The sequence below is a fragment of the Scomber japonicus genome, chromosome 5 (genome assembly GCF_027409825.1).
Source record: "Scomber japonicus isolate fScoJap1 chromosome 5, fScoJap1.pri, whole genome shotgun sequence".
NCBI lineage: Eukaryota > Metazoa > Chordata > Actinopteri > Scombriformes > Scombridae > Scomber > Scomber japonicus.
In genome coordinates, this window is record NC_070582.1 from 24,482,806 (window position 1) to 24,496,550 (window position 13,745).

General features: G+C 39.8%; 2 protein-coding genes across 2 annotated transcripts in view; both read left to right on the plus strand.

The window, feature by feature from the left end:
• Positions 1-3,367, plus strand: part of btbd11b (BTB (POZ) domain containing 11b) — a 70,779-nt gene extending 67,412 nt beyond the window's left edge. The window contains exons 12-17 of the mRNA XM_053318993.1: positions 1,235-1,340; positions 1,685-1,787; positions 2,405-2,486; positions 2,604-2,672; positions 2,835-2,948; positions 3,036-3,367. Of these exons, the coding sequence (XP_053174968.1) occupies positions 1,235-1,340; positions 1,685-1,787; positions 2,405-2,486; positions 2,604-2,672; positions 2,835-2,948; positions 3,036-3,245 (684 nt within the window). The 3' untranslated portion in view covers positions 3,246-3,367. The remainder of the gene's footprint in view (positions 1-1,234; positions 1,341-1,684; positions 1,788-2,404; positions 2,487-2,603; positions 2,673-2,834; positions 2,949-3,035) is intronic.
• Positions 3,368-7,643: 4,276 nt separating this feature from the next.
• Positions 7,644-11,092, plus strand: mlc1 (modulator of VRAC current 1). Its single transcript, XM_053319396.1, has 11 exons — positions 7,644-7,874; positions 8,607-8,696; positions 8,838-8,891; positions 9,017-9,118; positions 9,283-9,384; positions 9,488-9,559; positions 9,642-9,758; positions 9,858-9,914; positions 10,222-10,344; positions 10,528-10,689; positions 11,012-11,092. Exons 1-11 carry the CDS (start codon positions 7,644-7,646, stop codon positions 11,090-11,092), a joined length of 1,191 nt encoding a protein of 396 aa, XP_053175371.1.
• Positions 11,093-13,745: the final 2,653 nt, after the last annotated feature.

Below are 13,745 nucleotides of genomic sequence, written 5' to 3' on the forward strand. Positions count from 1 at the left end.
GTAGGTGTGATGAGAGTTTTGTTGTTATTGCTGAGATAAAAAAAAAAAACACAAACATGCAGACACACAAACATTCATATAAATAATACATACAAGTGGACCTGCAAAGACACACATGCATGTACAATCCCATACCAACAATATTTACATACACCCACACTCATACATTCAGGCCATGCCCAGCCTTCAGTGGCTTGCTGAAGTGTCCTTGTCTCTGATGTACGGTGGGGCCACTGACCCTCATTTCTATGAGGGCCTCAGGGACCGCTGGCATTCTCTGCCCCACCATGAGGACCAGAGACATCAAGGTAGAGGCCGTTTATCTTTCCCCAGCCAGACAGTCTGCTTCCTCAGCTCACTACAAATGTTCATTCAAAATTTAGTTAAATTAAATTCAATATGATTTGATTTGTTTTTCTTTTTATATAATTTCATTTCACTATCTATCTATCTATCTATCTATCTATCTATCTATCTATCTATCTATCTATCTATCTATCTATCTATCTATCTATCTATCTATCTATCTATCTATCTATCTATCTATCTATCTATCTATCTATCTATCCATCTATCTATCTATCTATCTATCTATCTATCTATCTATCTATCTATCTATCTATGAATGACATGTTGTGTTTGGCTGAATCCAGTAAATGTAGAAAAGCATATTTGTCCTTGGTGGAATATGGGTTGTTAATAGGTATTTGTTGGCGTCACTCTTCAGTAAGAGTAGAAGCTTGACTACACACGTGGGGCTTATAGTGTTGTGCACCGATGCTGCAGCTAAATGACACTGCCCTCCCTGAGCTTTAGCACCATATACACATACATACAAATGCAAAAGTTTCGAGTAAGGGCAAGAAGATCTTGCTCTCTGATCACTTTCTCCTTCTTACCCTCCTGCAGTAGTTTGGCCTGTCATAGTGTTCCCCATTACAGTAATCTCTTAGGAGCTGAGGGTGTGCCAAAGTGTGATATTCATCTAATCCCCTTTCAAAGGTGTCAGATAGCGATGACATATAGCATATTGGAAAATGTGCTTGAATAAAATGAATGCTAGCTTGATACAAGGTTTAAAAAGTTGAATGTCTCTCATTGTGCTGGTATTTGTGTTGGGGATGTTTATTTGTGTTCTTGCATAATATGGACTCCTGGTTGTGTCTGAGCGCAGTCTGCCAAAGCAAGTTACCTCACCCTCTGAAGTTTTGTTATTCTTTCCGTGTTTCCTCAGAATGAGGTGATCAGCCAGCAACTGTCTGCAATCTTCACCCAGTGTTACGGCCCATACCCCATTCCCAAACTGGCAGAGATCAAGAGGAAACAGTCGTCACGCCTGGGTGGGAGCCTGTTTTTATCATTTAAAAAGAAACTGTATCATTTTTCTTTTGTTGAAATAGTGCAGGATAATGTTAAAAAAGGAGGGGAAAAAAGCAGAATGTATACAGCACAAATCATTTCAATGTATTGTTGTGAGCCAACTAGCTCTAAATGCTGAATGAATGGCAAGTGCTCAGAACGCCATCTAGTGCTCAGACATTTGAACTGAAATATATATATAACCTGACTCAAAGTAGTTGAAATGTGCCTAGAATGGTTAGTAAGGCTAAGTTGCACACCTTGGTTTTTTTTGTTTTTATAATAACAGAAGAACATCAAGTTTTTCTGGCCATGTGTCTTTTAGATCCTCACTTTCTGAACAATAAGGAGATGTCCGATGTGACCTTTTTGGTGGAGGGGAAACCTTTTTATGCCCACAAAGTCCTGCTCTTCACAGCTTCCACCAGGTAAATTGCTTACAAGGTTTTGCTTGCAAAATACATAAGTATACGAAATCTATGTATGCAACCACTTTTATACACAAGGATTTTTCTATTAAGGCTCTAACTAGAATAGAAAGCATAAAATATACATATTGTGTCACTCTGAAAAGGGTTAGGGTTAGGGTTAAATTCATTTATGTAGTAATAGCTGATTGCTTTCACTGGTCTACAGAGAACTACAGTAGATTCATCTGTCACTTATTTGTTACATGTCAGAAGTAAAATATGGATATGTTGATGAGGTGTATTGTCAGTACTGTGCATTCCTTCCGACTGATCCATGAAGTCATTTTTTTTTACCACCCCTGGGATCTTGACAGGATGTCCATTTCACTCCCATGTCATGTTACATTTATGATAACCAATAAGTCCCCTCATCAAATGACTGCAGGGACGTTATGCATAACTCACTAAACATGCTGTTGATCTCCTATTGACATTATGCCCTCAGAACAAATGTCAAACAACTCAAGAAAACTATTTTTCACCTATTAATTGAAGGCCTCTTGTACTCTAAAATCATGCTACATTCGAGTGATTTCTCCCTTCTTACATCCGTGTTTCTTTTTTTCTCTCTCAAGGTTTAAAACTCTGCTAGCCAACAGGCCATGTGGTGAAAATACCTGCATTGAAATCAGCAATGTGAAATATCACATTTTCCAGGTAATGTACAAGAGAGACATTTGAATGACCTTTTAACCACATAATCATATCCCATCTATGATGAATTCATACTATATTTATTCTGGGAGCTGTGTAATATGTATTTTTTTCTTCCAGCTGGTGATGCAGTATCTCTACTGTGGAGGAACAGAAGCTCTGCATATTAGGAACACTGATATTATGGAGGTTAGCTTGTTATTCCAGCTTTCATTGTAACTCTCAAAGTTGTATTATATACTGCTGAATATATGAAGCTCACACCGAAGACAATGTAGAAGAAGATAATGTCTTTGATTAAGTGCTAAACTTTAATATTCATTCATATTATTCACTTGTGGTTTTTTGCAGCTTTTGTCGGCGTCCAAATTCTTCCAGCTGGAGGCGCTCCAGAGGCACTGTGAGATCATCTGCACGAAGAACATCAACACAGAAACTTGTGTGGAGATCTACAACCACACCAAGGTGCAAACAGAATTAGAAATTCTCATTGATACACAGAAAGTTTGCATTTTCATTGCACACAAACAATCTTTTTTCTTTTGGTTTCAGTTTCTTGACGCTCCAGACTTGGCATCCTATATAGAGGGCTACTTCCTAAAGAACATGGTAATGCTGATTGACTTGGAGCCATTCAAACAGCTGCTGTATGATGCACCTCCAGATAGCCCTGGCTGTGACATCCTGCAGGACTTGGAGAAAACCCTGGCCATCCGCATCCAGTCCATCCACCTGTCCTCCTCTAAGGGATCCATCGTCTGAATTCCTGACCTTACTGTGCTCATGAACAGAGAGCAGTAGAGACATGGCTCTCCATTGAGATGTATCTGAGCAACAGATCATCTCAAGCAAAAGAGACAAATAAGAAAGTGTGATAAATAAGACTGGACTGTCATCTCTGTGAAGCTCATCAGTTGCTGTTATGCTTCTTGTTATCTTAGCACAGATGATTACAAGTCTGTCTGTCTGCCTTGTTGATATCTGTCTACTATGAGTTAACATGACTGTCATAAAATAGCTGTATTATGCCACAGTTTGCCAATAACATCCATGACTGTAACAATGTCCCTTGTTGAGCAAAAAATTCCAAGGTAAGTACAGTAGTACAAAATGTGTGTTACATGTTGAACTGAAGCGATGAGGTGGGACTACAGAAGCTCAGATGAAGAGCAGCAACCCACCACAGCAGTCAGAGCAAAACAACAACCTCAGTCTAATGTGATAAGCCATCCTTACCTAGTTGTGAGGAAAAACTGCCGCCACATTTTGTGATTATTTGCTTAAACATCTCAGCCTGCATAGAGTTTTTAATTTGTATATCTGTCAGTCACTTAGCGGTATTCATGCTGATTACTCATTTAAGCCAAACTGACACGTAGGCTACATGTAATGTGACTGATGCAAAAGAGGGACATTCATCCTTTGACTTTGGCAACTGGATTGGAAAGAGGACTTTTTTTCCTCCACTACTGTGTAAATATTGTTGATAAAAAACAGATCTATAGATAATGTAAGTTAATTTATATATCCACAGATGTTTTCTCATGTGTCTTACTGTTGGATATTGCTGTAAAAAAAGCTTATCTTATAAATGTCTATGTTTAAATGTTGCATGTCAGAGGGATGATTGCGTTTTGGATTTTCTGTTTGAACTGTTGGAAAAGATTAAGCAGCTTTTACTCTTATATGACTGAACATTGGGTGAGAAATTGTTTTGTCATCAGCATGGGTCACTAAATGTGTAGCAGTCAAATGGTGTCTTCATTTTGTGTGTGTGAGAGGCTTCAGGCCTGTTTAATCCTCAACTGAAAAATAGAGCTTTTGCCTGTTTTTTGTGACTTGATCAAGATTAGTTTAAAGAATACAATGAATCTGCTCTTAAAAATTCCTCTGGTTCAGTCTCTTGCTCTAAAACACCCTTAAGGATTGTCTAAAATTTAGTTTGATATAAAATTATGAAGGCCATCTTGCTATTATTTTGCTATCAACAGCTAAAAGGTTAGATCTCAGTTGGAAAGTGGTTTAATGTGGCACTGAACTGCTTACAAACTTATGCAGTCTTGGATAGTTTAAATGATAACAAAAAAGTGCTTGAACAAGTCACACCATGCTCAATTATGAAGGCCTAAAAACCAACAAAATGTAATTAAAGGGTATCAGACAAGTAAAAATATAATTAAATACATCCGAAAACTATTAAGTCGCCAAAGCTAGCATGCTAACCCTACATGGAAGGTCACTGGCACCATGCTTCCATAATTTATCTTCATCCTCAAGTGTATGCATATCAATGACCACAATAAAAACAGGCCTTTATTGTGTTGTCCTTGACAACTTGGAGATCTATGGGATTTTAGTGTATCTTTGCTCCTAATGTCGAACAAACTTAACTAAAAACTCCTAAAAAGCGTAGGCTAGCTAACTTTGTTGGTGTTTTCTTGCCAACTAAAATTGCTTTGCCTATTGTTACAAAGTTTATACAATGCGGCTATTGTACTCTGCAGCAGCCCTAAATACCATGATATGAAATTTCTGATAAATAATCATCAATTAGGTGGATATAATGATTGAATGTGTAAAGGCAAATAATATAATAGCCAGAATGGTCTGGTATGTTCAGAAATGTACATCACTTTAATAAAATGCAGCCTTTAAAATCAGGAAAAGACAACACTAATGCAATACACAATATTATGATCACCAAATCTAAGATGATACAGCTCAACTATAATTAGTGTTTAGCCACCAGTGTCTTCAGTTAAGCTAACTAAGTCACACACAGTAAACATCTCACATTAAAGCACAGGTGTGAATAATCATCATCATAATCATTTTTTAACTGCCTAAATCGGTTGATTACTCTTTTGATGCAATTAAAGAGTTTTATCTATTTTTATTATTCAACTAACAATAATATGATATATTTAACTATAGTTTTGACTGATAACATATTATAACATGTGCAAGTGTATGTGTCAGATTATAGTTTGCAAGGATTGAAGCAGTGTGTTGTGACTGAAAATTCAAAGGAGTGGTAGTGCAGAGGAGGTATTGCGGTCAAGGAGGTAGACAAACAGGCGCAATGGAAGTCAGAGAGAGGAAAATCAATCAGGCAAAGTATACACCTATAAAGAGAAAGAGAAGAAGAAAGAAAACATCAAAACTGTGCACAGAGAACAGACGTGCCCTTGTTCTGCACCGGTCCGTTCTGTGTGGTCACTGTACTCCTGCTGTGGAGAAATTCGCTCCTTCTTCTCAGGCAGATATGCAATATATATCAATTTAAAATGACTGTGAAGAGATTTGTGCTACCATGAGATTATTTTTTTTAATGTTTTAATTTTTATTTATTTATTTCTCCCTGCCTTGTGCTGGTCTGCAACAGTGCAAAACAACAAGTGCCAAACATGATACTCTTTCACTATTTCTCTCTTTATGAGACAAACGTCATGGGGCAGCAGGATAGTCAGGGTTTGTTTGGCTGCATGCTTTCGTAGATGACACATGATACATTTTCACAATCAAATTACTGGGAGGAAACAATCTAGTTTTGTCTTTTTTTGTAGCAATGGGTATTGAATTACATCACATCTAATCTTTGTTCCTCATATCCCATACAATATCTCAAGAAAACTGTTGCAGTCTACTTCTCTCTCTCTCTCTCTCTCTCTCTCTCTCTCTCTCTCTCTCTCTCTCTCTCTCTCTCTCTCTCTCTCTCTGTGTGTTTGTTCTGTGACAGCAGTTGTTAAGGAGTCGCTATGGTTACCGATGTCCATGAACAATGTTGAGTGGAGAATGCTCAAAAGACTGAAGGTGCACATACTGTATGTGTACATGTTTATACACTGACACAATCAGCACACCTTCACACATATTCGGAATGTAGTCACCCAAAATGATTTCCTCCTGAATGATGAGATTGTTATTCGAAGCAGAAATTACCCATCAACAGATTAGCTGTGTCAGACAAGAGACCGTGTGATTAAGCCATGGAAATGTCTCTGTTGCCTCTTTTCTAAAGCACTGCTGGGCATCTTAATTTACTGGGCTGTGAACTGCAAGTAGAGCGCTAAGTAACACCAAGGGAAGTCATGTGGGGAACTCCACAGGAGGACACATTCAGCTATGTAACCAATAACCAACTGTTTGACACTGTATATGATGGGGGTTTGTGTGTTTTGCCCTGTTTGTGGCTGCTTCATTTCTCTTGCTACAAACTGGAATTCCTCAACACATAACTTTTTGTGTTACCATGTTCTCAGTTCAGAGTGTCTATTGTTCAGTTTTGTGTGCGGGTTGATGTGTGCATGAGTGTGAGCAAATGGGGGGTGGGGGGTGGGGGGGTGGGGGGATAAAAAGGGGTGTTTGCCCCAGTAACTCTGCCCCCAGCGCGAGCCCCTTCGTCCTCCCCTTGTTGTCATGCACAGGCAGTCTCCCTTTGGCACAAAGTAGGCTGGCAGCACAAGAGCCATGTGTTTTAGCTCCACGCTTTGAAGGACTCAAAAAAAAAAAAAAAAAAAAAAAACTTTTCAGAACTGTTTCTGAGAGGCGTCGTGTAGGGGAGAGAGGGAGAGAGAAAGAGAGAAAAGAGGAGGGGTGAAAGAGAGTGAAAATGTGAGGGAGAGACATGGGGAGCAGAAGGAGCTGCCCACAAAAACAAACTGTCTTCCATGTGGGGATTTGATTTCAGTTGTTGGAGGATATCTTTGTTGGAAAACATTTGGAGAGATTCTGCAAGAGTTTTAACAACAGGTGAGTGTGGAGAGAGTAATGTGTGAGGAAGAGGCAAAGGAGGATGAGTGGCAAAAAAAGGGGGAAGGGGTTTGTGATACTGCATGATTAGTGGCCTAATGGCTCATTTCCTTTTGTAGATTTTTTTTTCTTTAACTAAATTAATCTTAATTTTTCAGTCTCAGTTTTGAAATAAACTAATTGGACTTCTTGTTGATGAGAACAGCTTTGAAGACACGTGTTTGACATAGATTAAAGTGAAGACATAAGCTCTTTTAATAATCACTGATTAATTCATTCACTCCTCTGTAGCTCCTTTTCCTTTTTGAAATTCCTTTATTCCTTCCACTTTTTCAGAGGTTGCAACTCTCACTCGTCGTTTCCCATCCCATCCTTGAAGTGTGCAGTTATCCAGCAGCTGTTTCAGTGATGCAGCGTGACGAGCTATCAGCCAGAGAGGAGTTCACCTACAGCCACATGTCCACTCTGGAGAGGGGTAGTGGGACGCTGGGACGGCGAAGCGACAGGGGAAGGGATAGGCCAGAGCGGGACAACTACACAGTGGACGTGAGGGCCAGTGACCTGCAGCTGGCCCAGCCGGAGCATCTAAAGCACCCCTGCTTCAGCTACAGGGCCTGGCTCTACAGTGTCCTCATAGGGGTGAGAGGAGAGATAAAGGGCGTTAGAAAGGAGGCACACTAGGATTTATGTATTTACTCCATGACACACAAATTTAAAAGGTTGGGGTGTTTTAGTCCCAGTCTTGAAAATTTGAGTGGGATGTTGACAAGAAATCTTATTTTGTGCCTCCATATGTAAGTGAGGGGTGACATATCATCATATTTTTCAGATTTTAAATCAGCTTTGAGGTGGTCATGCTCTTATTTCTTGTTTACAATCGATATTGAATGCACATTTACTCTATAGGTGACAGATGAAAGTGGATATGAATTGATGGGTTTACTCTCTCTCTCCTGTTTCTATTTATGAGCTTGTGTATTGTGTTATATCAGTTTGACTGAGCACTTCAGAATGATGTATTTTTTTGTGTTTGGAGGCATTATTGCGCTCAACATGGATGCTTTGCTACCTGGCCCCTACTTGTCTGTCACATTTTTTTGCATCCTTGTAGCTGTGAGTTTTGCTTACTTAAGCTGATTTAGCATTATGACACAAATTGCATGTCAGAGTGATAATTAACATACTTTGTATCTGATCTGTAATCGTTTTCAGTGTTTTCCGAGTGCTATTGCCAGTCATGTTGTATCACAATAATTTTTGGGTACTTGGGAGAGAGAAAATTTGGCTGCTGTTCCCATGCGGTCTTACCTGTTGAATGCTATTATGAAAGTCTGTATTTGTGTGTGCATACCTGTGTGTGTGTGTCCTCAGGGTAGTCTGCTCATCACATCTGGTTTCTCCCTGTACTTGGGAAATCTGTTTCCTGTTGCTATGGATTACCTGCGCTGTGCTGCAGGCTCTGTAAGTGGCCATCATGCATGTGTATTCACAGCAGTGCTCATGGTGATATTATCTGGTTCTACCTTAATGAGTGTATACACATTGTTAGTATTTTCACACAGTATCTGCAGCTGTTAACATATTTGTTACTATTTTTCACAGGGCCTCCCTGCAGCGATAGCTAGTTTTGCCATTGCTAAGAACAGATATGTTGCAGTGAGTAAACAAACACACCTGAAGCAAAAGAGATGATTATGTTTTAATAGATTTTAAATTGAAGATCCTTCAGGGAACTAAGGCTAAATACTAATACAGGTCTAATGTTTTCTTGTTTTTTTAAGGTGTCAGATTTCCAGGTGGTCTATGTGTCAACATTTGCAGTGACGACAACCTGTCTGGTTTGGTTTGGTTGCAAACTGGTCCTGAACCCCTCTGCTATTAATGTAAATCAATCACAGATCATAGTAATCATATAATGAAAACAGCTGTTTGGTCACATATGAGCATATTGAGGTAATATTCAAAATAAAGCATTTAATCTATTTTTTTTCTTCAATATTCCCTCTGCTACTGTGTCTCTGGTCTCCCTCCTACTGTCTGTTCTCAGATCAACTTTAACCTCATTTTGATGATTTTGCTGGAGGTGTTGATGGCCAGTACTGTTATCCTGTCAGCTCGCTCTGCAGAGGACTGCTGCTGCCACAGGAAGGTGTGTGTTTGTGTGATTGATTGCTTTTTTTCTCCTATATGATGTCTCTCCCCTATAGCTTCCACTCTTCTAGCCTAACTCAATCTTTCTGTCCATCTTCCAGTCGGTGACATATGACAGAGCTGTGGTCATGACCCCTGCTGTGTTCCCCACTCGACTCCTCAAAGCATATTCTGTGAGTAGTTGTCAATCTCAATGCATATGGCCTTGCTTTGTGCGATCAGTGGCTCTCCATCACTGACAAATGTCTGCAACAGGTGATTGAAGTGATTGTTGGAATCTCTGCTGTGTTTGGAGGCATTATTGCGCTCAACATGGATGCTTTGGTACCTGGCCCCTACTTGTCTGTCACATTTTTCTGGATCCTTGTGGCTGTGAGTTTTGCTTACTTAAGCTGATTTAACATTATGACACAAATTGCATGTCAGAGTGATAATTAACATACTTTGTATCTGATCTGTAATCGTTTTCAGTGTTTTCCGAGTGCTATTGCCAGTCATGTTGTATCAGAATATCCAAACAAATGTCTGGTGAGTACAAGACAATATTCTAATTAGAGTGTTAGCCTGTGTTAGCCTGTCAATATTTACTACACAAAGGGTGATTGCAATCAACTAAATTAATATATTTTGAACTGTCCTTGTCAAATACTTATTTATTTTTCCCCATGCTGCCTTATGGACAATTAATTAGGATATGTCTGCAGAGGAAGGATAATCCTTATTGTTCTTAAATACATTTCACACTTCCTTGTGCTGTGTCTGCCACTCTCTTTTGGGTCTACATGCTTTTTTTCTCTCACTTCCTCCTTTTCTCTCCTCTCCTGGCATCTCTCAGGTGGAGGTACTAATTGCCATCAGCAGCGTGACATCTCCCCTGCTCTTTTCAGCCTCTGGCTTCCTCTCTTGCAGTGTGATCAGCTTTGTTGAAATTTTCCTGCAAGATGTGCCAACAGCCAAAGTAAGTTTAATGGTTTGGTGTGTGCAATGTGCAGGTTTTTTGTTTAACTCTGTCTATTCAGCCTTAACCTCCTAACCTTTAAACCTTTAACCTTTAAATGAGGGATACTGCAACAGATTTAAGTGAAACTGTGAAACTGATTCATGTGAAATTTCATTAAGAATCATCTGTGTTTGTGTCCAGCAGTCCTATGACATCCTGCTGCTGATTCTGATGGTGCTGCTACTGGTGCAAGCAATTCTTACTTCAGCCACTGTGGTGCACTGTGCCACCTATAAGAGTCAGCTCCGCATGGGTGCTGTAGAATGCCACGACAGTATGCACACCCCAGCCCAATACTGTGATGTACGCATCAAATACACACAAGACTTATGATCACAACCAAACAAATTAATCTGTCTGGCCTTGTCTCTCCTTGTCTGTCTTGCCACTTCCAATAACAAATGAATGTTGTAATATGCCACGTTTACTTCTGTCCCAGCTGTTAGACTCACCAGCTAAAGCGAATGTAAATGGCATAATCAAATTAAAATGTAGAAGCTGGGCACACTATTAGAATAATCTAAAAACGGTATTGTGCAGCTCATCGTTCACACATCATTGCTTTTTTTTGTCACCTTTACCCTTCTCTTTCTCCTCGCTACCTCTTCCTGTTTTGCTCCCTCAGCAGCAGGCATCCAATGGAACACTGCAGGATTTCGACAAAGACAGAGCCTGGAAGGCAGTTGTGGTCCAAATGGCCCAATGAACAGTCCTACAGTACACAGAGAAGTTTGATGAGGAGTGAAAAAAGGGAAAGTGAAAAGGATGAAAAAAATGCCATAAATCTCTCTAAGCTGTACGAAGAGGGGTACAACCTGAAAAGGCGGATTTATTTAGAGAGACATGTGGAGGCAGAGAAAAGGAGAGGAAGATGGAGAAAATGAATAAATGGAGCAGAAGGGGATTTTTTTTTGTTTTTTTGATATTTGTATAGAAAATGCTTTATGCACTTTTACCTGCTTTGAGGAGGGTTTTTATTTGACCTGGAGTTTGAACTATTTGCAAAAGCACAAACAGGGTTATGTTATTGACACTATATAGCCTGTGTACAATAAACAATCATGAGTCAATCAATAATTACTGGATAAAGAGTATTAGCTTCCTGTTGTTAATGTGTATGTGTTGAAGTATGTGAGATGAGATGTATGCATGTTTGGCACATCTTTAAATACATGGTGGCTCAACTTGGCCTTAGCACTGACTCAGTATACTCCCAGCAGGTATTAGCCGGTCATGGCCTGATGATGGTTTCAGACAGTCATGTTTTTCTGCAGCCATAAATGTGTGTCTGTTGGAAGAAGCAGCTGATTTTATTTTATTCAAATATATCACCAAGTGTATCCCCTTATTAAACGGTGTTAGTTCTTCTGCTATAAGCTTTTGTTATTTAGAAATAGGCCTCTGTATGTCTCCTCATGTACAAACGTCGCAGTGTGTCAGTAGTGGTCACAGTAGTTTATTGCAGAGAGAGCTGGTTCATTACTGCAGATAGATTAACTGAGAATATGCAAGACGTCTTCTGACTTGTTTAGAGAAATAAAGTGATTTTTATTCATTGTAAAACATGTGTGTGTTTGTTATTGTTATAATTCCTAAATGTTTTCATGTGTCTCACTTAATCAATCTACAGATATTGTATCATGACCTGGATACTAAAATAACTTAAAAGTTATCTTCATAGGCTGTGATGTAAAATCTTCACATTCTTGATTCCTTACTTGGAAATGAGAATAGTGTTGTGTCCTCATTATTGTTGTACTGTGAGTTATCAGCAATGTGTTAATTAACTTCATTTCCTTCCTTATGTTAATGCACTCTCCTCCCTTTGCTGTAGTCTGTAATATGAACTGCACAACACATACTATTAAAAACACTTAGTCATCTGTCTTTCTTATATAATATGGGCATGTTTACAACACCTCAATAGCTGCTGCAGGACCAGCTGGTCACTCTCGTTTTCACAAGGAACTTTGCAGCTACCCATAACTGGTAGTATTATGCTTATGTGTACTGTATGTGAAATGCATGTACCAACATGGCACAAACATAAGAAAGGCATCATTCAAAGAGACAGAACACTGTTGTCTTCTTTTATATTCTTCATAGGAAGCAAGATCTCTGCAAGGAAGCTGTGTGTGTGTGTGTGTGTGTATGTGTGTGTGTGTGTGTGTGTGTGTGAGAGAGAGAGAGAGAGAGAGAGAGAGAGAGAGAGAGAGAGAGAGGGAGAGACAGAGAGAGAGACAGAGAGAGAGAGAGCTTCCGGCTTCCCTAACCGGCAGAAACCGGCTTGGGGAAAACTGACTTGTGGCTCTATCCAGCTGACGACCACCGGGGGCGCGCCACTTTTGCGCGTTCACAGCGCCTTTTAACTAGAATCCAGCAGATTGCCCAAGATCCAACGTCATCATAAGATGGTCCCTGTCCAATAGTGATGTAGTGGAAATATGTGTCATTAGAAAAGAGCACTATTTACAATTATATTTTAACAATTTTTTCAACATTTAGCCTTTACAACCACAAGTTGTCTATGCAATTAAATGATGATGAATGATGTGACTGACCCTCACAGCACTGACTCTCTCTTTCTCTCTCTGTTCTGAAACTGAGTTTTTCGTTTACTCTCATCTGTGTAGTCCCCAATTGATGCTGCTGCCTTGTGTGCTTAAAAAGACACGAAATAAAAAGCAATTTAAAAAATAAAGTCCGGATGCAGATGCTGGCCCCACCCAGTGACTCTGAATGACAGTCATCTTGCCCATTAGCTGTTTGCATGAGTCTGTGGCCAGTCCCACATTTTCCGATGATAGGCAGTCAGGGCAAACCTATCAATAGAAAAGTGAACGATTGTCTCTGCCTTGTAGTTAGGTTGTGAACAGGGCGGACGGAAGATCCAAGATCTGAGACTTGAAACCGATCCACAAATAGTAGATAATTCTGATACGCAGATAGTGTTTAGTATTCAAAGATCATTTATGTTATCACCTATTATGTCACTAACAGCCCAGTAATGTTCACATGGGAGTCTAGATCTGTATACTGTTGATAGTAAACCTGTGCAGATGACTGCATCATGTGTGATTGGCAGGATGATCTTTTAAGTAGTTTGTCAGCATCTCTTCTAACACACCCAGTGAATCACGGCTGATCGCGGGGCTATAAAAAGCGAGGTGATGTGATGAACTGTAGAATCTTAATGTGTTATCATCCCTTGTTTCTGAGGAAGAGTCAGGGCGGGCAGGAGGAGAGGGAGGGAGGAGGAGAAGAGAGGAGAAGGAGGGGAGCTGGGGGGAAAGGCGGAACAAACCGGTGTGCTCGGATACATGCTGTAGCGGCTCGCCCGCACTGCAGATTAACTCTTA

Bases quoted from the DNA above. Each gene is read 5' to 3' on its own strand.
- mlc1 (XM_053319396.1), top strand. From the start codon at position 7,644: ATGCAGCGTGACGAGCTATCAGCCAGAGAGGAGTTCACCTACAGCCAC. The intron at 9,759-9,857 runs GTGAGTTTTGCT...AATCGTTTTCAG, and splicing joins TTTTCTGGATCCTTGTGGCT to TGTTTTCCGAGTGCTATTGC. The intron at 10,690-11,011 runs GTACGCATCAAA...TTGCTCCCTCAG, and splicing joins CCCCAGCCCAATACTGTGAT to CAGCAGGCATCCAATGGAAC.